Below are 23,524 nucleotides of genomic sequence, written 5' to 3'. Positions count from 1 at the left end.
ATATGAATGCGTCGCCCATCCCCAATCAGTCATCTGGTATTTGTCAAAGCCACTGGCAAATACCTTCCGATCTCACGCCACATGAAGGAACATCTCCGCCTTCCTAGGGCCACACCATCAGACCTCGCATGTCCATATCTAAATGCCATAATCTGACTCTAGAAGTCCTGAGGCTCAGGAATAAACCATATCGCATGGCGAGCAATAAGCACCTTGCACCTCTCCCGAAGAGGCTGCACCCCAAGGCCACCCATGCTGATGGGCATGCAGACACTCTCCTAAGCAACCAAGTGTACCTTATAGCTTCCTCCATGTGAACCCCATAGAAAGCTTCGAAGCAGACGCTCAATCCCATCAGCACTGTGCTCAGAACCACAATGTTAGCCATAAGATAGATAGGCATGGAGCACACACACCAACCTGATCAGCGTCAATCTACCCATCATAGAAAGAGATGACGTCCTCCAGCCTGCTTTGGATCCATTGTACAAGATTAGTGCACTCCGCAACCTGTAGCCTCTTGCCTGAGATGGGTACCCCTAGTTAGCTCCATGTCTCCTCCTGCTCCTGCATGTCCAAGATCCCCCTAATCTCCCTCCTGACCCTGCGCTCCATGCTTGGGCTGAAAAAGATGGATGATTTATAGAGGTCCACCTTACAACTTGTTATATAGACTTTATGTAACTCTAGAAATTCTTACATATAACTCATAACTCTTGACCTTTAATATTATTCCTAACTCATAACTTTTGATATATCCATGACTCATACCTCGTAAATCTCATATAACTCATGACTCTTTACATTCTGCAACTTATGACTCTTAACCTTATATAACTCATGGTGACATCTTGCGACACTTGGTCTTTCATCTTCTTGACCTTGACTTGACTTTCACTCTCTAACTAGGATCCTAGTTGGAAGCCACATCACCTTAGAAATCAAATTTATTATCCTACATCCCTTCTATCAACTTATGTTGAATCAAAGATATCCTAAAAACAATTTTAAAATTTAATCCTTCCATCCCCCCTGTAATCTGACCCCTGCTGACCACCTATGACGCTGGTTTTAGGAAAGCAAGCAGTTCTCCCAATATGTGAAAATAATAATGAGATAATAGCTAAATAACAAATGTTCTTTGTTTTTTTACTATGAAAATAGACACCATTATTTGAAAATTTATTATATATACAACAAGAGGCCTTCAAAAAACTGTTGTGGTTGCTGTTACAAACCATTATCTCAAGTTTTTGGTTCTTGTCATCCAGCGGCGAGAAGGTTATTCTCACCTCGTGGCGCAAGTGTTCTTTGGATGTATCTCAAAGACATGTCTTCTATAGTTCAAAAGATTGATGGACTTCTACATATATTTCATAATACACTTGAAATTTTATTAGTTATCCGACTTACAAATTTGATTAGTGATAAAGGTTTATACTCTGTAGTCTAAAAAGGTCAGCCCATCTTATATTCTGAGGCAATTTTTCAATAAAAAAACAAATTGCATATTTATATATGATATTTTTATTAGTAATTTCTGATATAAAAAGAATGAAATACCGCCTGGGAGGATGAGCTCTGGTGCAACAATAAAGTTATTTCATTATGAACCGGTAAACGGCCTCTCTAGGTGAGGAGATAAAACTGTGCGCATCTGATTCTTCGGAGATCTCGCAACGACGGAGGCCACCCTGCTTTCTAATAACTCGAAATAAGAGAACCTCACAAACAATGGCATTCTTATTTGGAAACTGATTCTTCGTCCATTAGGATTATATTTCACATAAGGGTGTTCTAACAGAACACAAATGAAGCAAAAGATAGCTTGTGCGACTATCAATGCAGTAGGTGTCTTTTATCATGCTGCCACTTCCTCCAGGTTTCCAAAGTGCCGATCTAACTTCCAGAGATATTCTCGCCATTCATAAGCCTCGAAATACAGGACCCCAGTCTGTGTTGTATGGGTAGAGTCTTCCACCACTTAACAAAAGTGGACTCCTCGAGCAAGACATCCTTACCCAGCTTCCCAGAAGAAAGCCACATCGATGCCGCCTTTTCGAGTTCCAATACCTTTCCCTTCATCTCTTCAAACGGCTTGCTGCTGCTGCTGTCAATACAAAGTTCTTCAACTTCTGCCCAGAAACATGATTCCACGCTGGACCATGGAGGCATTCGGTTGGCCTGCTCGAGCCATCTTTGTGTGTACTTGTAGCGTCTGGGCCTGCCTTTCACCATGTAAGGCCCTGTGTCCTCATTCTTTGCGTGCCTGTAGTAGTTGGCGATGTCCAATGGCTCAACCAAGCAACGGTAGCTTGTGCCCAGCTCCACCCAATCAGTCCGTCCCTCAAAGTTGTCAGGAAGTTCGTGCCTTCTCAGCATCTCAACAATCTCATCCCAGAGCCCTGCAAGCTCAAGTCTCCTGACATTAGCATCGAAGTCTTCTCTGTCCTTCTGAAGTTTGAAGGTGTCGTAATAACCCAATCCGCGTATCTCGCATGTTGCACGATAGTTGCTGAGGGAGATAAGAGCTTCTTGGATCTTGCTGTAGTTGGCATCAATCTTGGCCTGGTTCCTGAGTTTTTGGCTCTCCCATTCTCCTGCTGCACGTAGACAAAGCCTAGCTTCCAGGCTCTGAAATGCATGGAAAAAAATGTATGGTTGATATGGAAGAAGTAACCATATGATGCTAACTCAACATATATTGAGATAACAAAAAATATAGACAAAGCCTTTTTTTTTCCTTTTTTTTGTTTGTGGGGGGGGGGGGGGGGGGGGGGGTGTTGGAGCCTTGGGGGTGGCGGGAGGGGGGAGGGGAGAGAGAGAGAGAGAGAGAGCAAATAAAGACTGATGCCAAATAAATATATAAAGAGCAGAGGAGTCTTGAGGATAGCATATGCAGTAGATTATATAAAAATCATAAGTATGGCCTAGCATAACTTACATCTAAGTTCCTATATTATGTGGATAATGCCAGCTTGTAACTTGTAAGTCCAAAAAAATAAAATTTATGATGCAGCAACTACCAAAGATGCACAAAAAATCCGGTAAGAGTTGTGAGTGGACTGGGGATTATGGAGTAAAATAAAATTATACTGTGATCTTTGGCCATTATTCTGTGTGAGTTAGTGTGCTTCCACAGGATATGTACTTAACAAAGGAAAACAAAGCTCAGTGATGCTCCTGAAGATTCAATAAGCAACCAACTTGAATTTCTAGTTCTTGTTCTGCATTGGGAGTCTGGACGAGCATAGCAGAAACAATGCATCATTGGTGGAAGAATTACAAACAGAATGGTGAATAAGGATCGAGAGAGGGTTATAGCGAATAGCTCAATGAACAACATGAAAATGTTCGGAAGACTATGGTAAACTTGGAAGGGAACTCTTAAAGCTCAAATCACATCTGCAGGATTCAATGGAAAAGTTTCAGGGTCAAAAGAACCAAATTTTAACATGCACCTAGACCTCTTACTGATATCTGAACCCACATTAACATAGATGAGAACTGCAGTAATGAGAATGTTGATGTAGAAGAATTAGAAGTTGGATGATAAACTGCCATAAAGGTACCATAGCTGATCCTGGAATCATGGGGAAAAAATGGAGCTCAAACTTGGGAATAGAAGTCAAGAATGAGAAGTGAGAAGTGGGGTCTGTGCATAATAAAACTAGTTCAAAAATTTGACAAAGGGCATGGAAAGGCATGTGCTATCAAGTTCTCTATCCTAGTTGAAAATAAACAATGAAGTAGAATTCATATGAATGACAATATTAAGATGGGAATATGATATGTCTCAATGGACACCCTGGTATTTTGGTTTACAATAGACCAAGTAAGCTACGAGCCAAAGGTATATGAGGACACACTACCGATTACAGAAAACCAGGATTATAATGTTAATACCCTCTAATTATTTATCCTAGATTTTTTTTCTCTTGTTTTTATTTTGCATGCCTTTTCAAGTGGCTGATTTCCTTGGGTCTTTCTGCAGCTAAACTATTCTGGAAGTAAATTACATAGTAAGCAAGCTAATACATTCAAGCATTGGATTACTTGCATTGCCACGAAGCAAGAATTTAAAATTGGTAAAATTATCATAAGCCAATAAAAAAGGAATTTACCAACTGAAGATCTTCTAACATTGTTTCAATTGACTGCATCTGATCACTTATGCCATCATTCAAGGACAGTGGAATCGCTTCCAAGCAGTCCACGGAAACTACATCTTGCATAGCTAAGCAATCTTTGATCTTTGGCTCGTAGAGCAGATGCTCCTCTAAACTTCTGTATGCAACCTCGGTTAAGTCCTCTTTGGAAGTTAGTTGAAAACTGTAAAATAGCACTTGTAAAATAGCATCTGGATTCTTCAAACTAACTAGTCGCCCATTATTGCTACAGAAAACGTAAGTTCCAAAGGGTCTGTATGGAGTAAGTTTCACTAAGCCAGGTATGACTTCCAGCAATGGGTTTGTACATCCCATGATCAAACAGGCCCGATGGCTTGAAATGGACAGAGCATTCCTCAACATGGTGCCATAGAAAAGTATGACTAGAGGTTCTCCAATGGTGTTCAGACTGAAACACAGTGATTTTGGGCATAAGAAATGCAGAATGGCCTGAAATTCTTGCTTAAAGGATGACAGAGGAGCCAGCAAGCTACGTGGAATAGCATCCACTGCTGTGACAAAATGTAAGAAGCAGCAAGACCAATCTTCACGCTGGAGAGCATGGCTGAAAACCCTGTCACCAACTAGGGGAGACCCAAAAGTCACACAGAAAGGTAAAACTTGATCTTTATTGTCCAACTTGAAGAATTGTTCAAGAAGCCAGATTGCCGCAAGCACTGAAACTGAACCTCCTGACGAATGCCCAGTGAACACTATTCGCTTCTTCTTAGCTAAAGCTCTATGAACCTGTAAATTAAAGAGCACTTGAACTTGTCAACATCCTCCCTTCCAACAGAAAACAACAGAAAGAATTTGAGGATATCAAAAATTGTATTATGATATTAATATATATATGTGTGTGTGTGCGTGTGCGCGTGCGCGCGCGTGTGTGTGTGTGTGTGTGTGTGTCTTTTTCAGTGCACTCATTCTACTAATCTGAAAAGGGAAGTTAAGATTTGACATGACTTTACCTCTTTGTTAGGCCATAGAGAGGTCTAACAGTTGTATGGCATTAGTACATTATCACACTTGTTAGAGCAGAGACCATGTCGAGTCCCAACTTCCCCTCAGAACATTAGTAAACCTCATACCACTTCACAATTCCCCCCGCTCACTATTGCATTTGGGCTCCATCAGCAGCACTCACTCCAACACTTGCTATTCAAAAACTAATTCAGAGCCTGGGAGCCCCCCATTCCTAAGTTTTCTTAAGATAGTGTGTCTGATGGCGGAAGAAGAAATGGCGCTAGGTTTGCTATCAGAGGTTCTGATTCCAAATTGGTTGCAGCGGGGGTTATCGGCTCTACAACACTTCTATTTCGGGTGGTGAGCTGAGAGCAGCCTGAGAGGGCATCTGTTATGCTCGTCATGTTCTAAGAGCTGACCATATTCATCTTGAGGGGGGCACGGTGATTGTGATATGGTGGATCCAAGGACACACCAGAGCGGGTGTTGAGCACCCCCTTATGTACGATATTCATGGGTTGTTGCAGGACTGCGTGGAATCCCATGTTACACATATATACCGAAAGGCAAATAGAACAACTGATTGGGTGGCTTCCTAAGTTGCCCAACATTTTAATGGCATCTTATGGGCTAGTTATCAGTCACCCTCCCTTTTTGTCTTCTCTTTTTTTTTCTGATTTTGTTGAATGTACTCATGCTAGAATGTTACGAACACTAAAAAAAAAATAGTCTTTCCCAGTGCTTTTCAGAGCCTGTACCAACGCTTATAAGTTCGAAAATTTTAGCGCCGACGCTTTCAAAAGCGTCTGGTAGGTGGGAGTAAAAAAAAAATTTTCCTATGCTTTTTGAAAGCGTCGGCAAAAACAGAAACTATGTCGACGCTTATAAGCGTCGGCCTATTTTGGACTCCACCGATGCTAATAAGCATCGGCCTTTGCCGGACAACCTCATATATAATATTTTTTTAACAATTGAAAATCTGTTGTCGATGAAGAAGCATCATCATGCTCCGAAAATTCAAGTTCAGAAAACCTAATGATGTTTTTTTTGCAAATTACAATAAATTACATATAATCTCATCAATGATGTTTCTTTTACAAATTACAATAAATTGGTAAAGATTCCTAACACCATCCCCATCCCCAACCCCATCTGAAGTTCCATCTACAAATTGCAAATTACATCACCTAACCCTATCTCAGGAAAGTTCTGGTTGCCGAAGGAAAAAAGCCTGGTATCAGCAATAGAACAGTTGATTTCTTGGTTTTGTGGCATCTCGACATTTAAGAAGAAATACTAGATGGCCCACTGAAATCCATATTTTGATCCACAGATGCAATCTGAGGACGTTTCTTTTCTTTCCTATTTTTACCAACAAAAGAAGCGAAAACTAGAAGCGAAAATTCCGACCCCACGGTTGAGCATCTCCTTGTACCTCACGATGGAGTCGAGCCGCCGAAGCTCGAGCTGCTGCCAGAACTAGTTGATAAAGTTGTCGGCACGGGCGTCCACCTCCCTACTTAGAAGTGTTGGCAAATTTTGGTGCTGGAGCGAAAATTACCGACGCGTCTACCTAACATCGGCATGTATATATCGGCATTACCCTTTTTTCTTGTAGTGGATGTTGTAGTAATCAACTCAAAGAACTCAAATAAAACTTAAATAATTTAATATCACTGAAACAACTGATTCCAATGCGTACCTCTTTGATGTCGTTTTCTTTAGATCCAAAATAAAATAGATAATACCTGTAGATCGGTCCGAGGCGTGTAGTCACTGTCTTTGAAAGAGATTCGCCTCCTTATATGCACCGGATTCTGGCGATCCCTTCCCAAGATACAACGGACCGTTGATTTTGTAGACGTGCACAGTACTACAAAATCTCTTGAACTCCGCAGGGATTTTTCTGTATGCTCGTACAAAACTGATTCAAAGCCAAAAGATGAAGAGTGATCGGCGAAGAGGAGGCCAACCACAAGATAACCCCTCTTGTCTTCTCCCCTCACCACTTGAAAGCAAAAAAAAAATCAGAAAAAGCAAGGAAAACCGTAGAAGGAAAAAAGCCCTCTAACGGATGTGAAGAGAAGGAATTAATGAGTGTGAGAGAGCTCTCCTCTCTCTCCCATCTGGATCAACGTTGGAGCCCAACGTTTGTATTGCATTTAGGATGGCTTTAAATGAGTTTAAATGGGGAGAAACGGTTCACAACCGTTTCAAATTTCAAATTCAAAACCTCTTACATTCCCCACCATTTTGAAATTTCGGAAAAAAAAAATTTTGAGATAATTTTGAAAATGTCAAAATTTTGAAAAATTCAAAGTACGAGCATTCAGTACACTTAGCTTTCGATGAAAGGTGTCTTTCGGACTTGAACCTTCATCTAGTTGGTATTTTGCCATCCACACCGGTCCGAAGTGAACAAAGTCTTGAACTTGGACTTTATATATAGATTTTAAAATACTGAACAACTAAGAGTTGACCCTGCATGTGAGTTCCATCGGGGTAGTGCATTACGGCCGTGCACAGGTATCTTGTTTTGAGAGTGTCTCTTAGAGAACAAGCCTTAATTCTCTATTTGACTGCGGCCCCACAGTCACACTCACATCAGTGATATCTCCAAGGGTATACTGCAACTCTATACCTTGCTATAATAGCCTTGATATCATTAAGGCATTACGCCATCCTCCTGTCTAGTGCAGTTGAGCACCTGCTCCATAGAGATGGGTAGTGAACTGAGTTCACTTTAAATCTGGTGCTCCTACCAACCACTCAGTCAGCTTGTTTGTCCCATTGAACCTACATCTTGGGATCTCCAGTCAGATAGGTTGGGTTGCCGCTGACGGTGACTCAAAAATAGGCTTTAAACCCATCCCCCTCGAAGCATATTGAACTTGTCCTCTCGACAAGCCCTTGGTCAGATGATCTGCCAAGTTCTCCACTGATTTAATATAACTTAAAGTTATAACTCCAGTAGAGGTGAGCTTCCTTAAAATTTTATATCGAAGCTCAATATGCCTAGACGACTTCGAGTTGTGATTTTTACTTTTCACTTTTGCTATAGTCGCCTGATTATCACAGTTAATTAGAATAGCAGGAATAGGCTTATCCATCATGGGGATATCTGATAACAGACCCCTAAGCCAATCTGCTTCTCCACCAGCTAACTCTAAGGCTACCATCTCAGCCTCCATGGTGGATCTAGTAATCAAGGTCTACTTGGAAGATTTCCAAGCGACTGCACCACCACCTAGTGTAAAGACAAATCCACTAGTGGCCTTTGTGTCTTCGGAATCAGAAATCCAGTTAGCATCACTATACCCTTCTAGTATAGTAGGAAAACCAGAATAGTATATCCCGTAGTTAATGGTACCCTTCAAATATTTAAGAAGCCTTTCTATTGCATTCCAATGTGTTTTATCGAGATTACTAGTGTATCTACTTAGTCTTCCTACAGCATAGGAGATATCTGGTCTTGTACAGTTAGATAAATACATAAGACTTCCAATTAATTGAGAATACCTTAATTGGGAAACACTATCCCCACTATTTTTCTTTAATTTTATGCTAGGATCATATGGGGTGCTAACTGGCTTGTAATTTTCGTACCCAAATTTTTTTAACACTTTTTCAACATAGTGAGATTGACTTAGAACAATCTCATTTTGTGTCCTTCTAATTTTGATTCCTAAGATTACTTTAGCTAACCCTAGATCTTTCATGTCAAAATTATCACTTAAGTATTTCTTTACTTCAAAAATTGTGACATGTTCACTACCAAAAATTAAAATGTCATCTACGTATAAACATAGGATAATAATAGACCTATCAAATATTTTCCAATATACACATTTATCGAAGTCACAAATATTAAAGCCATATGATAAAATGACTTGGTCAAACTTTTCATGCCACTGTCTAGGAGCTTGTTTTAATCCATATAAGGATTTGACTAGCTTACACACTTTATTCTCTTGACCAGAAACTACAAAACCTTCTGGCTGCTCCATATAAATTTCTTCATCTAACTCGCCATTAAGAAAGGCAGTTTTTACATCCATCTGATGGATTTCAAGTTTATATGATGCTGCCAATGCTATAAGCACTCGAATTGTAGTTATCCTAGTGACTGGAGAATAAGTGTCAAAATAGTCCATTCCTTCTCTTTGACTAAAACCTTTAGCAACTAATCTAGCTTTGTATTTTTCAATGGATCCATCAGGATTTTGTTTCCTTTTAAAGACCCATTTGCACCCTAGTGGTCTAGACCCTGGAGGTAAGTCGGTTAACACCCATGTATTGTGTGAAAGGATTGATTCCATCTCACTTTTAATGGCTTCCTCCCATAGAGGTGCATCACTAGATTTCATTGCTTCAGCATAAGTCAAAGGTTCATCTTCAACAAGGAATGTGTAGAAGTCATCTCCTAGGTTTTTCTCTATTCTAGGTCTCTTGCTCCTTCTAAGTTCAACTTGGGGTTCTATTTCAGTGTTATCATTTTGTGATTTAGAGGATTCTCCTATTTCTAACTTTCTCTTTTCTTTCATAGGAAACACATTCTCAAAAAATACTGCATCATTCGATTCTTTAATAGTGTTCGGTGTAATGTCAGGTACATCTGATCGTACTACTAAGAATCGGTATGCGTTACTATTTTCCGCGTATCCTATGAAAGCTGCATCGAAAGTCTTAGGAGACAGTTTAGTCATCTTGCTAGAGTTAATTTTAACTTTTGCAAGGCAACCCCAAACTTTAAAATATTTTAGACTAGGTTTTCTACCCCACCATAACTCATATGGTGTTTTCTGGTTATCTTTAAATGGTATACGATTAAGTATTTTACATGCTGAAATTAGAGCTTCACCCCACAAATTGTTGGAAAGACCAGAACTAGTAAGCATTGAGTTAATCATGTCAAGAAAAGTTCTATTTTTTCTTTCAGCAACTCCATTTGACTGAGGAGAATAAGGGGCAGTAGTCTCATGTATAATCCCATGTTCCTCACAGAATTTTCCAAATTCTATTGAACTATATTCTCCTCCTCTATCTGACCTGAGTCTTTTTATTGTTTTCTGGGTTTGATTTTCAACCTCTGATTTATAAATTTTAAATTTTTCTAAGGCTTCATCCTTAGTTTTTATTAAATATACATAGCAGTATTTTGACATGTCATCTATAAAGGTAATAAAGTATCTTTTTCCTCCTCTCGTCAAAATACCGCTCATTTCGCAAATGTCACTATGTATTAAATCCAGTAGGTTAGAACTTCTACTTGTTGATTTAAATGGTTTCCTAGGTTGTTTAGCTTGAACACAAATTTCACATTTTTTGTTCTTCTCTAAATTATATTTAGGAATTAAATCTAAATTCATCATTCTTTTGAGAGTATTGTTATTCACGTGTCCAAGTCTACTATGTCACATCTCTAAAGAGTCAATATGCATAACAAGTGAAGAAGAAACATTTTTATTCATATTGTTGCATGGTAATACACTCAATTTAAATAACCCATCAGCAACATAACCCCTCCCTACAAATGTCCCACCTTTGGTAATTACAACCTTATTTGATTCAAACACTAATTTAAATCCTAATTGACTCAAAAGAAAACCACTAACAAGATTCTTGCGAACATCTGGCACATGTTGCACGTTGTGGAGAGTAATAATTTTTCCAGATGTGAATTTCAATTTTACTTCTCCTTCTCCAATCACTTGTGCAACACTGGAGTTGCCCATGGTCACAGTTCTCCCTTTAACCTCCTGGTAGAAAGAAAAAGAGGAAATATCAGAACATATATGGACAGTAGCTCCTGTATCAATCCACCATTCGGTTGGATTGTAGGCCAGATTTAACTCAAGTTTTGAGATCACTAACCTGTCCTCGGTTCTAGCAGAGCCAGAACTGGTTATCATGTTTGCCTGAGGAGTCACTTTGTCACCTTGTCCTTTCTATGTCTACACTGTTTGGCAAAGTGTCCTGGTTTTCCACAGACATAACATGTTCTCTTGCTCTGTTCCTTTTGAATCTTTGGTTTTGGCTTCTCAAAGTGTTTCTTGGGTTTATTTCTCCAGAAGTTAGTTTTCTTCGTTTCTACTAAGTTTGCTTTTGCATTAACTTCTGAGTCAATACCCAAGTCCTGTTTATGGTTATTCCTGTGTTTTTCTTCTATTTGAAGGGACACTAGTACTTGATCCAAAGAGAGGGTGTCACTTTAAAATTTGTCCAGGAAGATGGAAGCTTTTCTATAAGGGCTGCCGCCTGAATTCTCTCATCTATAGAAATTCCCATTGCGATGATCTTCGCCACTATATTCTGGACTTCATGTGCTTGATCAATTACTGATTTGTGATCTACCATTTTGTAAGAAAAATATTCTCCTATGATGAACTTTTCTTCTGATTCAGTTTCTTTACCATATTTTGACTCAAGTTCATCCCACAATGTTTTAGCTGTACCCTCAGCTCTAGAGTAGATGTCGTACAAGTTATCATTTAGTGAACTAAGTATCAAACTCTTACACAAACGATCATCTTTATCAAATTTGTATTTAGCAGCTGATCTGCCGGGTTCATGATCCATTGGGTCCTTAGTTGAAGGATTGTTTGAAACCACATAAAATAAATCTAATGTGTCCAACCAAGACTCCATCTTTGTTTGCCATCTAACAAAATTCTTTCCATCGAATGACTCGGGTTTCAGGATATCGTTTAATGAGTTCTTAACTTTGTCCATCTTTGTGTTTCGGAAACAAATCTCTTTCAAAAATGTTGTAGTAATCAACTCAAAGAACTCAAATAAAACTTAAATAATTTAATATCACTGAAACAACTGATTCCAATGCGTACCTCTTTGATGTCGTTTTCTTTAGATCCAAAATAAAATAGATAATACCTGTAGATCGGTCCGAGGCGTGTAGTCACTGTCTTTGAAAGAGATTCGCCTCCTTATATGCACCGGATTCTGGCGATCCCTTCCCAAGATACAACGGACCGTTGATTTTGTAGACGTGCACAGTACTACAAAATCTCTTGAACTCCGCAGGAATTTTTCTGTATGCTCGTACAAAACTGATTCAAAGCCAAAAGATGAAGAGTGATCGGCGAAGAGGAGGCCAACCACAAGATAACCCCTCTTGTCTTCTCCCCTCACCACTTGAAAGCAAAAAAAAAATCAGAAAAAGCAAGGAAAACCGTAGAAGGAAAAAAGCCCTCTAACGGATGTGAAGAGAAGGAATTAATGAGTGTGCGAGAGCTCTCCTCTCTCTCCCATCTGGATCAACGTTGGAGCCCAACGTTTGTATTGCATTTAGGATGGCTTTAAATGAGTTTAAATGGGGAGAAACGGTTCACAACCGTTTCAAATTTCAAATTCAAAACCTCTTACAGTGGAAGCATTACGTGTTACTAAAAAAAATTAATTCAGTTATTTTTTTGGCCACATCAATTTATTTCCTAACCTAGGTGTCTTGAACTCACCCAGAGAGAGAGAGACGAAGGGCCAGCAGAAAGTATCTTGTTAGGTTTATAATGTTTAACAATAACCCTTCTATTTAAGGATTCAACGATTTCCTTGCTCTCGCAGTCCAAGTTATATCAGAGAGAGATGCTACTTAATTTTCCATTTCCTATTCCACGGGTTAGGGTCAGCAAGATCCTTACTTGAAAGGAGACTTACTGTTTAATTTCCACTGCATGAGTTACCCAGCTACTTCAATTCTCTATGCCGTCAATCTTGGAACCCTGATGCTTGTAGAAGACGAAAATTCTCAGCATATCAAGTCTCACTACTGTGTCGTAGAACTACCAGAGAAGATTCCGTATTACTTTACAAAATAACGAAGGCAACTGCAGACCATGAATTGAATTCCCCAACACTCCAATTCTATAATTTGTTGGCTAGAACCATAAGAGCAAAAAATTATATATATATATATATATATATATATATATATATATATATATATATATATATATATATATATATATATATATAATTTGTTATTTTATGTTATTTGTTTTTTTAATGTTAAATGTTAACCTCATTGAGAGGCATAAAACGAAGAACTTGACCAAAATTTCAGCACCCCATACCTCAGCTTGGAGCCTAGAGTCCTTGAGAAGCCTCTGGAAGGATCGCAAAAAAGCCGTATTCACACGAGCAGCCTCGTCGTTGCCGATGCTCCTAAGAGAAGGGAACAAAGAAGCGTCGATCTCCGACTCCCCGAAGGGGCCACCCCGTTCTCCGGCGAGAATCCAGTCGTCGACGGACCAGGACGCCGGAAAGGCGAAGACAGCGGAGGGGAAAGGATGAGAGACGGTCCGGAGAACGAAAGGGGAGGAAGGGGATCGGTGGGCGGACATGCAGACGGAGCAACAGACCGCGACGAGAGCCTTCTCCTCGTCTCTCATCGCCGCGAGGCCCTCCCTCGACGCCATGGCCTCGCTCTCGAGGGGCGATGTTGGGGCTCGATGCTTCTTTTTTTTTTGTTCCCCGCCTTCCACTACTCCTACGGATGCCAATGTCGGGGGGAAGAAGAGCGGGTCGGGATGGTGGATCTTTCGCGCGAACGAAGGATTCACCTTCCCTTCGTTGGATCACCAACCGTTCATCGGTGGATTCGCGCGAAGGAAAGACACCCGATAAGAGGACGAGTGACGTGGCCGCGCTTCTTCAGCGCGGGGCCCGCGGGTAGTGGACGCCACCGCCTCCGCCTCCCCCGTCAAACACGTCGAGGACCGGATCGAGAGGTATGATTGGGGTAAGTGAACAGAACACCTAATACCTTTACCGTCCATATAGGTGGGATCCACTGATCGACGGTTGCGATTGCTATGGGCTGGTGGGACCTGCCTCCAGCTACCCTGCATGTCCAGCCAGTCCGGAGCTAGTGGTGATACTCAAACGAGGAACGCGTGCCAGATGCCGGGTCCCACCGTTTGTCGAGTCAACTGGATTGATTGGTGGGACCCACTCGAATGGACTCTTGCCCGTTAACGTCGGGACTAAAAACGCGGACGCCATAAATTGCACACGACTGCATCCACACTAAGAAGGATATCCAAAGAAATTAGCATCCACTCCATTTAAATTAAAATATAAAGAAACTACCCCCATTTTAGCTGGATCTTAGAGGCCATCCATTAAGAAGAGAACTACTGATGTTGCTCCGGCGGTCCAACGTTCTAGTTAAGCCTTGATGCGGAGGTTCTCAATGTAGCATTCGAGGATTTCATTCCAAGGGCATGTCCACTTCAATATAACCCCACAGTTTATGATCCGCATGATATGCAGGATGTCATTTTTTTTTCCTTTTTTCAATTATTTTTAAATTATAGTAGCTAAATATAATAAACAAATTGCTTTAATAGCTAAATTTTTGTTATATATTAAATAATAAACTTTAATAAAGGCAACCAGAAGTTTCCGTTAAGATTGGTTTCATTAATACTATCATTTACGAAGAACTCTATACAAACTGAAACTCCATATAGAAATTTCAATTATTGATACCAGCCCCCGGCACGATGCACAGGTAAGATTTTTCTTCTTTTTCTAATTGCTCTTGATATTTCTATTTTAAGGTAAACTTATTGTTCATGATATTCAATATAATGATATAATAAATTATAATAAGAAAAGGCTTCAACAACCAAATTCTATTATATATTAAGCAATAAATATTAATAATGACTAGGCAGAAAGTTTCATCATAAGTAAACAAAGCATCAATACAAAAACTCCTATCATCAATAGTAGTATTATTAATGGCGATTACATGCGATGAATATAAGTCTATGTACAAGTTGGGCCCAATTAAGCAATAAAGTTTAATGATTGCCAATAGAAACTCCTATTATCCATGCCAATGTCCGCGTGAAGAATGAAAAATTCCAAACAAGAGATCTCGTAGAAAAACTCCCATCACTAATACGAGCACCATTAATATTGGCTCCACATGATACATGGTCTATAATTTTTTTTCTCTTTTTTTTCAACTATTCTTGAAATACAATATAACAACATCCACATGGTGAACGAAGAATTTTGCACATGCTGAGCCGCATTAAGCAATGAGTTTTCACAATGAGGGAGCAAAAAGACCCATCATTATTACTAGCATCCACATGACGATTTGAAAATTTTGCATGAGCCTCCACATAGAATCTCACATCATTAATACTAAGCCCATGCAATAAACGAGGTAAGATTTTTTTTTTCAACTATTCTTGAAATACAATTTAATAATCTAACAAATTATAATAAATTTTAGTCTTCAATAGCCAATTTTCTATTACATTAAATAATTAATTTTAATGATGATTGAGAATATTAATATCAGCATTATCAATATCAACATCGAATAGAGAACCCTGCACAAGCTTATCCATTATATTTTAAACAGTGAACTTCAATGATAGCTTAGCACACTAATACCAACAACCATATTGTAAATGGAGAATCTACATAAACAAAGCGTTTATACATATATAGAAAATAAAGATTGCTAAAGCACTATACAGTTTGATGAATGGATCGACTGACATAATTTTGTGCAACTTCAATGTCAAACAAATTTAGCATTATAACATGAATTCACCTTGTGGGTGGAAAACTAAAGCGCAGGCATTCAAAATAGTTTCATCAAGCTGGTGAAGTCCTAAGCAAGCATACACCAAGAGAAAAGAGTGGTTTCGCTGACCCATTATCTAAGCAGGTTGAACAGATAGGTTTCCTCCAACTGGCCCAAGAAAAGAAACAAAAGATTGGGAGTGGAAAGAACCAGCACATCGTCCTCTCAATTTTGGCTGTAAATGTTAAACAGAATACAATACAATAATATTAAATTGCAAGAGTGCAGTCAAGTTTCGTAAACTACTACAGACATGCAATTAAAGCATCTGCCCACCATTCCAAAAAGGTATAGATGCATATATAGGACTTCTGCAAGCTAATACATGAATTAAACCAATATGAGTGTTGATTTTTAATGTAAAAGTTACAGATCAAAAGAAATTGTAAAATGGGATGACGGCAGTAAATTGACTCTCAATGATTATTCTTGGGGAAAAAGAAACAAATAAAACATAATATAGTGCATCAACTATTATAAATAGCTAAAACAATAGTCATATCTTGTGATTCTTCTGCAGTCAGTCTTTCAAATGTTCCCTTGAAGTCTCCTGCAGTAGTGGTACAAATATGCATGCCCGCTTTACTCAATACCGGGCAGCATCAGTAGAAACCATAGTACCAGCATCAATCAAGTCACAGTCCTCGACATCTGAAACAGACACTCTATATGCCTTCCTCCAAAGGTCCTCCCACATGTTCCTTGGATTGGTCAGGAAGCAACTCTTCACCATCTTTTTCTGGACAAGGCTATGAGCTGAAATAGGAGAAAAGATATCAAAAAGTGGGCACATATAGTTTTCACAGGGAAAACATATGACCGTATTTCATATGTTATGCAGCTGAGTCCTAAAGCAGCTTTCAAGCAGAAGAACAGGGTTGGTTTCCAGCTGAGTGCCTTATTCGTGAGGACTGTGTCTTTCAGTAAGTTTCTGTCCAGGTCATTTTCCTTTCTAGATTAGAGTCCTTAATCTAATATTCTTCTTAATAGAAGAATTCCATTTTTCCAGCACAATTCTAAATAATTCCATTGGTGACTAGACTTTTTAGCCCCTTTCAATGGCAGAGAACTAAATTTATTAATCCTATTGTTACAATAAAAATAATATATTACTTACATCTTTAGCTTAAGGAAACTCACAATCATTTCATCTGTATTTTTGTGGTGTTTGATTCTTTCTATATCAAACTCCATTTCATTCCAATTCATAGCTATAATAGAGGAAGTTTTATAAATCAACATAAATCCTTCTGTGACTGTCAATCTAGAATCACCAAAGTTTGCCAGCCTATATTCATTGAAAGCAAGAGAATTCTAGAGATGCATGTGGATCTCTGAGTGATTCCAATTCATATGGTTGCAGATTTAAGCAATCCGACAAGACGAAACAACATCATTTTCCCCACCGATCAGAGAGATGGAGCAACCGAACAGTAAGCACTGAGATTGATCAACTTCACAATCTTTTGGAATGAATAGCAAAAGGATTTTATAGATCCAGGCGCTGAGAGTGCACATGTTAATCTTGACTGATACAATCAAGACCCACCTCAATGGAGTGATACTCTCTGTGACAAGTTTGGTAGAGAAGTACCCATAAAATATACATGAAAATCAAGCACGGGAGACATTGTCAGGACTCAAGCAAGGCTGCTATAGAAATCAATATCCATAACTCTCTCTGATAACTTTCAACCAAGATCCTCAATTAAAGAAGTTGGAAAGTTCAACACTTTAGTTCCACTAAAGCACCAAAACTTGTGCCCAAAGATGTTTATTGCAAGTTGTAGAATTCACAAAGATTGACAAAAGAATAACTTGAGGACTAGTTTTCTCCAGCTAGAACTAATGCAAGCAACCGTAAGTATTTACCAGAAGAGACCTTTAATGAAACGTATTGGAGTCTAGCCATCCAGGTCCCTAAATATCCCTAGGAACGTTAGTCTTTGAGGCAATCCCAGTCCCGAGCCTGTCTTTTGATTGTAGTCCATACATAGTTCATTCAAGAAAATTTTAGTTAGGCATTTGAGTTACAAAAGGATCCCATTGAAGATCTAATTTGTCAATTATCCGCAGCATTTGGAAAATATGTAACTTTTTTTTTGGTTACAAAAGCTGTTAAGAAAGTATAATACTATGAATAGGTCAAGTTCAGGATATTTTATCAGGATAATGTTCATATGGTAGTTCTGGAGTTCTTTTATAACATAATTATGTAACCTTAAATTGATGGTTTTGAAAATTAAAAAAGAGGTTGGATGCACATAAGACTTTGGTCCATTCTCAATGCCGGCATTGGAACACAAGTGGCTGCATTCCCTTTGTATTATAGTTAAAAAGGAAAGAGGAAGAGGAGGAAAAGGAGGTTGGATTAAAACCACTTCAGATTGGCCGCCCAACCTTGGCCAGAAAGAAAGGAGCCTGTATAGTTAAAAGCAAAGTTATTACTATCACTCATCTCATATAAAATCAATATTTCAGCAATCCATCTTCTACTGTTTCTTTTACTTATTTCTTGTCTTGGTTGCTTTCTATATTTAGTTGTATTTATATGTTTGATGTGTATGATTTTGAGTATCACTGATTTGTAAAGGGTTGTAATAAAAAGTGAGGTATGTCCATTTCCATGGATGTGCGAAAGCTAAAGAATTCACTCAGCAATCCATGTCTTAGTAGTTTCAGTAAAAAAGAAGGGGATAATCACTAACCTGACGAGCAACCTGTGCCACTCTCCTATTGTCTCTGGATGACTCCACTACTAAACTAGGTCTCTGAGGCTCCAGCGAGGCTTTTTGTTTATCACCGATCCTCTTTGATGCAATCTTTTTCTCTACGGAAACAGTTTCATTCTTGCTAACTGGAGATTCCCTCTTCCGCTTCCTCTGAAATGTCTTGAGAATTCTATCACTTCCAGCTTCAGCAGGTCCACTTGACCTGCAAGTCTTTTCACACTTCAAATCAGGATTCTCCAATAGAGCATCACCTGTTCCATGGATCATTTTTTTCTCATGCATAGAAACATCCAAATCCACTGCTACTCTATGGTCTGTTGTTGTTAACTTCGAACAATCTGTCGGCAAGGAGTCATTAGTATCATCATCAATAGTGTTAGTTGTTCTCAACAAAGGAGGCTCCCTGACATTATTTTCTTGACCAGGATGTCCACTTCTAGACTGCAGGTTCTTACAAATTTGGTTCACGGAATGCCAATTATGTTTTGTCACAGTTCTCCTGGTCATTATTATACTATTGCCATTCAAAAGCTCTGGCTTCTCATTATTTAATAATCTGCTCAAGTTAATCTCTCTATCTTTTGAAGTTTTACTATTTCCAGTGGATAGATAAGCCATACAAGAACTCTGAGTTTTCTGAGGTGCCTCACTGAGTGCCCTATGCAAAGTTTTATAAGATTTAGTCAAGTTATTTTCCACAACAATCTTAGAACAATTGATATCAGATGATCCATGACCTGACTTTCCATGAGAAGTACCGCAGCTGGTAGACTTCTTAACGAGCTTACCTCTTGCTCTTTGTTTTATCGAAGAAAGAGTCCTCAAATAATCAACATCATATGGTTCGCAATCTGCCTTTTCATGATAAGTACCACGGCTTGCACACTTCGCCACTAATTTCTGTCTAGTTCTTCGTTTCATTGAAGAAAGCCTGCTAGCTTGCTGGGTCACTTCTTTAGACACAAAGGGATTCCCCGCCTGATTTACTGTTTTGGCTGCCACGGCAAGAATTCCAGTTTTGGGCCTTTCGGCATTTCCATTCTCGCACACAGTTGTTTCATTCTTTAAGATTGACAAGTGGTCAACACTTTGCCCAGGCTGCTCTCTCCCAGTCAACAGATTCTGTTCAAATGCACGGATCCTTTGGGTGCATCCATTTCTAAAAAGATCTGGTTCTTTGCTACTCAGTATGAAGGATGCTAAATCATTTCTGTCAGCAGACTTATTTAATGCAGTTAGATCTTTTAATATTTCAGCTTTTTTTGCATTTTCAGTGCAGCAGCAATAGTGACCAACTACAGTTCTCTGACTCAAAGCAGTACAGTTAGTGTCAGATGTTGGAACATTCGTAGATCCACTCTTAGAACACAGCAGTGAATGAGAATTAGATTTGCATTCTTGGCAGCTGTCTTCATAGGTGCCATCACGATCTTTGCTTTGTTCATCCAAAAGCTTAGCTTGGGTGTTCTTCTTATTTTCCAACTCAGTTTTCACTATTTTCAATTCGGATCTAAGATAAGCTATTGTATCCTTTGCTTCATTGAACTGACCTTCAAGCTCCTGAATCTTTCTTACCTGACCTAAGTTTGCCCTTTCTGTTTCTTTTATCTGGAAAGCCAGTGTACCTTGTCAGTGGCAATCAGTCTTCTTAATTTTAAAAAAAGAAAAGAAATTCCAAGCAGATTGAGATTAATTGAGGTGGAGAACAACAGCATAACAATAAAAACTATTCAAAAATTGGGCATAAGAACAAAAACTAGTTAAGATAAAATCATAGTCACAGTATTCTCTGAGTTACCGAAATATTCTTCAATTAGTAATGAATTTTGGCTGAATTATCATCTGGTAACAAGTGAAATATTTACTAAAACTAGATAGGAATTCTAGAAAAATGAGGATTTATAAAGCTGATCCTAAATGGTCAGGACAAGGCTTGATAGTTGTGGTAATGACTGTGATTTATGAACAACTGATATGTTTAGCCATTTATCAGAGTGCACAAATTACTCACAGCCAATTCATGAAATATCAACATGTTTTAATTGTAATTTCTTTAATCACTCACATGCTTGCATGACATGATCACCAAAAATTTTGTATAGTTAAAATTACCAAAAGATGGCCAAGCAATATGCACCATAGGGAGAAGCAATAAAATTCAAGCCATTCCAGTATGATTCAAATGGGTTCTTCAGCCAATCAATCCATAATGATCTCAGTAACAAATCACTAATCATGAGAACTTACACTTATCTGTAGGCAATAAAGCTTCCCTCAAGTTGAGAAAATGCATTGTATGTGCAAATAGAGATGGAATAACATGATGTGTGGTGAGACATATAGATTTAGAAACCACGAAATTGTTCATCTTTTACACATCTAGAAACACATCTATACCAAAATGTAGAGGACTCTACCAGCATTTATTTTATAATTGAAATTTACAATGTCGCCGATAGATGTGGAAGAGACCTACAGACACTTAAATTTACTCTTTGATTATCTTTTATATCTGTTCACCGTTTTATTTGCAGTATACATGCAGATGCAAACATATGTATGTATTCATGCGCATGCATATAAATGAATTAGATTTAGATATCAAAGTTGCAAATACATATACATGTATACAGGCGTGCACATAACAACAATAGTTGGTAACAGGAATACTCAACCCGCGACTATTATGAGATATTTGGTAGTGAAGGGCTATATGTGGTCAGTTTCATCTTCAATTTGATCTATGAAAGTGAACTTGAACCTTTGTAAATTGCAACAGTGTTTGGATGGATAAGATCAACCTACTTCACGTGCACGGAATTGAGCAACCTGTGCATTGAAGCATGCATCCAGTCTGTGGGGAAGAAGGATCAGCTAATTGAATCACGAATTCATGATTTGCATGTTTAAAAGATCTTGAAATTTTCTTCCAGCAAGCATATCTACCGCGTTCAGAGCTTCTCTTTCAACATACCAAAAATATTAATCCTATGGTGTTTAATGATTTTCGTAGTTCTCCCACATCAAAAAATATAACCTTCTTCTTTTAGAATGCAGAAATTTTCTAATATAAAAACTGTATTACTTTGTCAAAACTGGACTTAATCATCAACAGAAGAAGATACAAGCTACTCCAAGGTATATATGAAAATGATCTGTTTTCTGATGGCAATCATCATCAGCAATGCTGAAAACCTTATTCCTTAAGCGTTAACACAGTTAATCCAGCAGTGATCCTGGTCTTATCAATAGTTGGATGGAACTAGACGTGGGATGAAAAGGAAACAGACCTAACATAACTTATGCATAAATCATAAGGAAGGAGGGAACAGAGTGATATAGCCCCAAAGAGGAAGTGTGGCATGACAAGATCCATAAAACCAAGACAGAGAAAGGGATTTTGCCCATAACTTAAGGTGGGGAACTAAGCATCAGTTCATAGCTCGAGAAGAGAGTGTATGCATTGCAGTTTGCAACGTAATTTTAATGGCAATAATAATAACTGGAAGTAGCAGGAAGAAACTAGAAAGCAGACATGGCAAAAGTTTCTTCGAGCAAAACAAGCCGAGTAATTCAGCTATAGCAGTGGCAGATTTGACGAAACATCAAGGTTAGGCAAAGATTACTTTGAAGGGAATGGATTCTTAAAAAAAAATCCCGTTTTGATATCACTACTTTGCGAATCCCACATCCAATAAGAGATATAGAGGAGTGGTGGGAAAGAGAGAGTAGGGATTTTAGCCAGCAATAACGGTGCCGCACACCAACCACAAGGATTATTCTTCCTAAAGTCAAGTGCCATGACGTCTTCTGAGATAATCATAGCTTGCATCCCAGTCGAAAAGAAAGAATCAAAATTTAAATAATTCAAACAGACACGAACCCAGGAAAAGAACATCACAAGTAACTCTTTTGACCAAACAGATGCATAAGAATCGATATCAAGAGATCGCGACCTAAAAATAAAACAAGACCCTGCGTAGCCACGCATGTGGAATAAATGTAGCAGTAGCAACCACCTTTAAGTCCATGATGCTCTTGAGACGGAGAAGCGTCGCGAGAGCCTCCTCCTTGGCGAGGGACAGGCTGTGCTGCAACCGGATGGCCCTGCGCTCCGATTCAAGAATACGAGCTGCCGATTCCTTCGCCATGTTCAAGATCATGTCCGCGTACGCCCTCTTCAGCGCTGTCATTTTCTGATCCTACAAACCAAAAAAAAATTTAAAAAAAAATTAAAGAAACGAGATGAAGAAGAACGAGAGCAGGTGAGAGAAATGGCGTCGGGGTTTTTTTTTTTTTGTTTTTTGATATCTTTTATGAAGTGGGTACCTCGGAATCCTCCATCATCGGCGGAAGAGAGAGAAGTCGGTCGTTGGCGGGTCGGCGGAAGGAAGGGAAGGCGAAGTGGGCTGCGGTTTTACCCCAGTTTCCTCACGCTACCGCCCCTGGTCTTTCTCTATATTTACTGCTGTTTGGCGATTCAAATCCCCAATTCGAATTTCTGACCCTTTTTTCTTTCTGGCAACTGACGCGGTGGACCAATGGACGACCGAAGTTCTGGAAATACCACGTCCACGTCCGGATGCGTCATGCCGCTCCAAAAATGCGTTGCTTGGCGCGGGATCGAGCTGGGAGCGTTTGTGGTGACTTTGGTCCGCTGAGACACGTGGCGGTAGCAACATGACCCTGCGGTTATGCGTTCTTCCGCCGCGTAACGAAACCGTCAACACTGGTCAACGGCAGCGTTCCCCGAAGACGGGCTTGAGCCCGTGTTTTTGATGGGTTGACGTCACTGCTCTTCAGTCGGGCTTAAAAATACGACCCAGATTGAACATGGGCTGAGTACAGCCAGTTTTTACAAGCCCGATAAGTTAAAAAAAAAATTCCTTGATTTACGACATAGAGTAGAAGTGCCAGTTTATCGAGTTCTTGGACCGAGTGATCTGAAGCTGTTTCCCATCTTCATCAGGGCTGGACAAGGGTTGTATCTTCCACACGAAAGACCGATCCACCTTCTTTCACGAGAA

The 23,524-nt window shown here is 39.2% G+C and overlaps 2 protein-coding genes across 2 annotated transcripts; both read right to left on the bottom strand.

Moving 5' to 3' along the window:
• Positions 1-1,715: 1,715 nt before the first annotated feature.
• On the bottom strand, positions 1,716-13,758 carry LOC103699268 (protein EDS1B-like). The gene is made up of 3 exons (XM_008781309.5): positions 13,226-13,758; positions 4,125-4,916; positions 1,716-2,634 (listed from the first exon to the last, which is right to left on the bottom strand). Exons 1-3 carry the CDS (start codon positions 13,568-13,570, stop codon positions 1,900-1,902), a joined length of 1,872 nt encoding a protein of 623 aa, XP_008779531.3. The 5' UTR covers positions 13,571-13,758; the 3' UTR covers positions 1,716-1,899.
• A 2,284-nt stretch (positions 13,759-16,042) lies between these two features.
• LOC103700046 (uncharacterized) lies at positions 16,043-22,979 on the bottom strand. Its single transcript, XM_039126687.2, has 4 exons — positions 22,827-22,979; positions 22,517-22,699; positions 18,474-20,105; positions 16,043-16,521 (listed from the first exon to the last, which is right to left on the bottom strand). Exons 1-4 carry the CDS (start codon positions 22,842-22,844, stop codon positions 16,492-16,494), a joined length of 1,863 nt encoding a protein of 620 aa, XP_038982615.2. The 5' UTR covers positions 22,845-22,979; the 3' UTR covers positions 16,043-16,491.
• Positions 22,980-23,524: the final 545 nt, after the last annotated feature.

The sequence above is a fragment of the Phoenix dactylifera genome, chromosome 2 (assembly GCF_051530095.1).
Source record: "Phoenix dactylifera cultivar Ajwa chromosome 2, Ajwa_hap1_PhDact_Kaust_v1.1, whole genome shotgun sequence".
NCBI classification, from domain to species: domain Eukaryota; kingdom Viridiplantae; phylum Streptophyta; class Magnoliopsida; order Arecales; family Arecaceae; genus Phoenix; species Phoenix dactylifera.
The sequence above is the reverse complement of the archived record's forward strand: the minus strand, read 5'-3'. Positions and strand labels throughout refer to the sequence as shown.

Bases quoted from the DNA above. Each gene is read 5' to 3' on its own strand.
- LOC103699268 (XM_008781309.5), bottom strand. From the start codon at position 13,570: ATGGCGTCGAGGGAGGGCCTCGCGGCGATGAGAGACGAGGAGAAGGCT. The intron at 4,917-13,225 runs GTATGGGGTGCT...TTTAATTTACAG, and splicing joins ACTCTAGGCTCCAAGCTGAG to GTTCATAGAGCTTTAGCTAA. The intron at 2,635-4,124 runs GTAAATTCCTTT...CATGCATTTCAG, and splicing joins TGTTAGAAGATCTTCAGTTG to AGCCTGGAAGCTAGGCTTTG.
- LOC103700046 (XM_039126687.2), bottom strand. The intron at 20,106-22,516 runs GTGGTTGCTACT...CTGGCTTTCCAG, and splicing joins AGAGCATCATGGACTTAAAG to ATAAAAGAAACAGAAAGGGC. The intron at 16,522-18,473 runs GTTAGTGATTAT...CTCCTATTTCAG, and splicing joins TGGCACAGGTTGCTCGTCAG to CTCATAGCCTTGTCCAGAAA.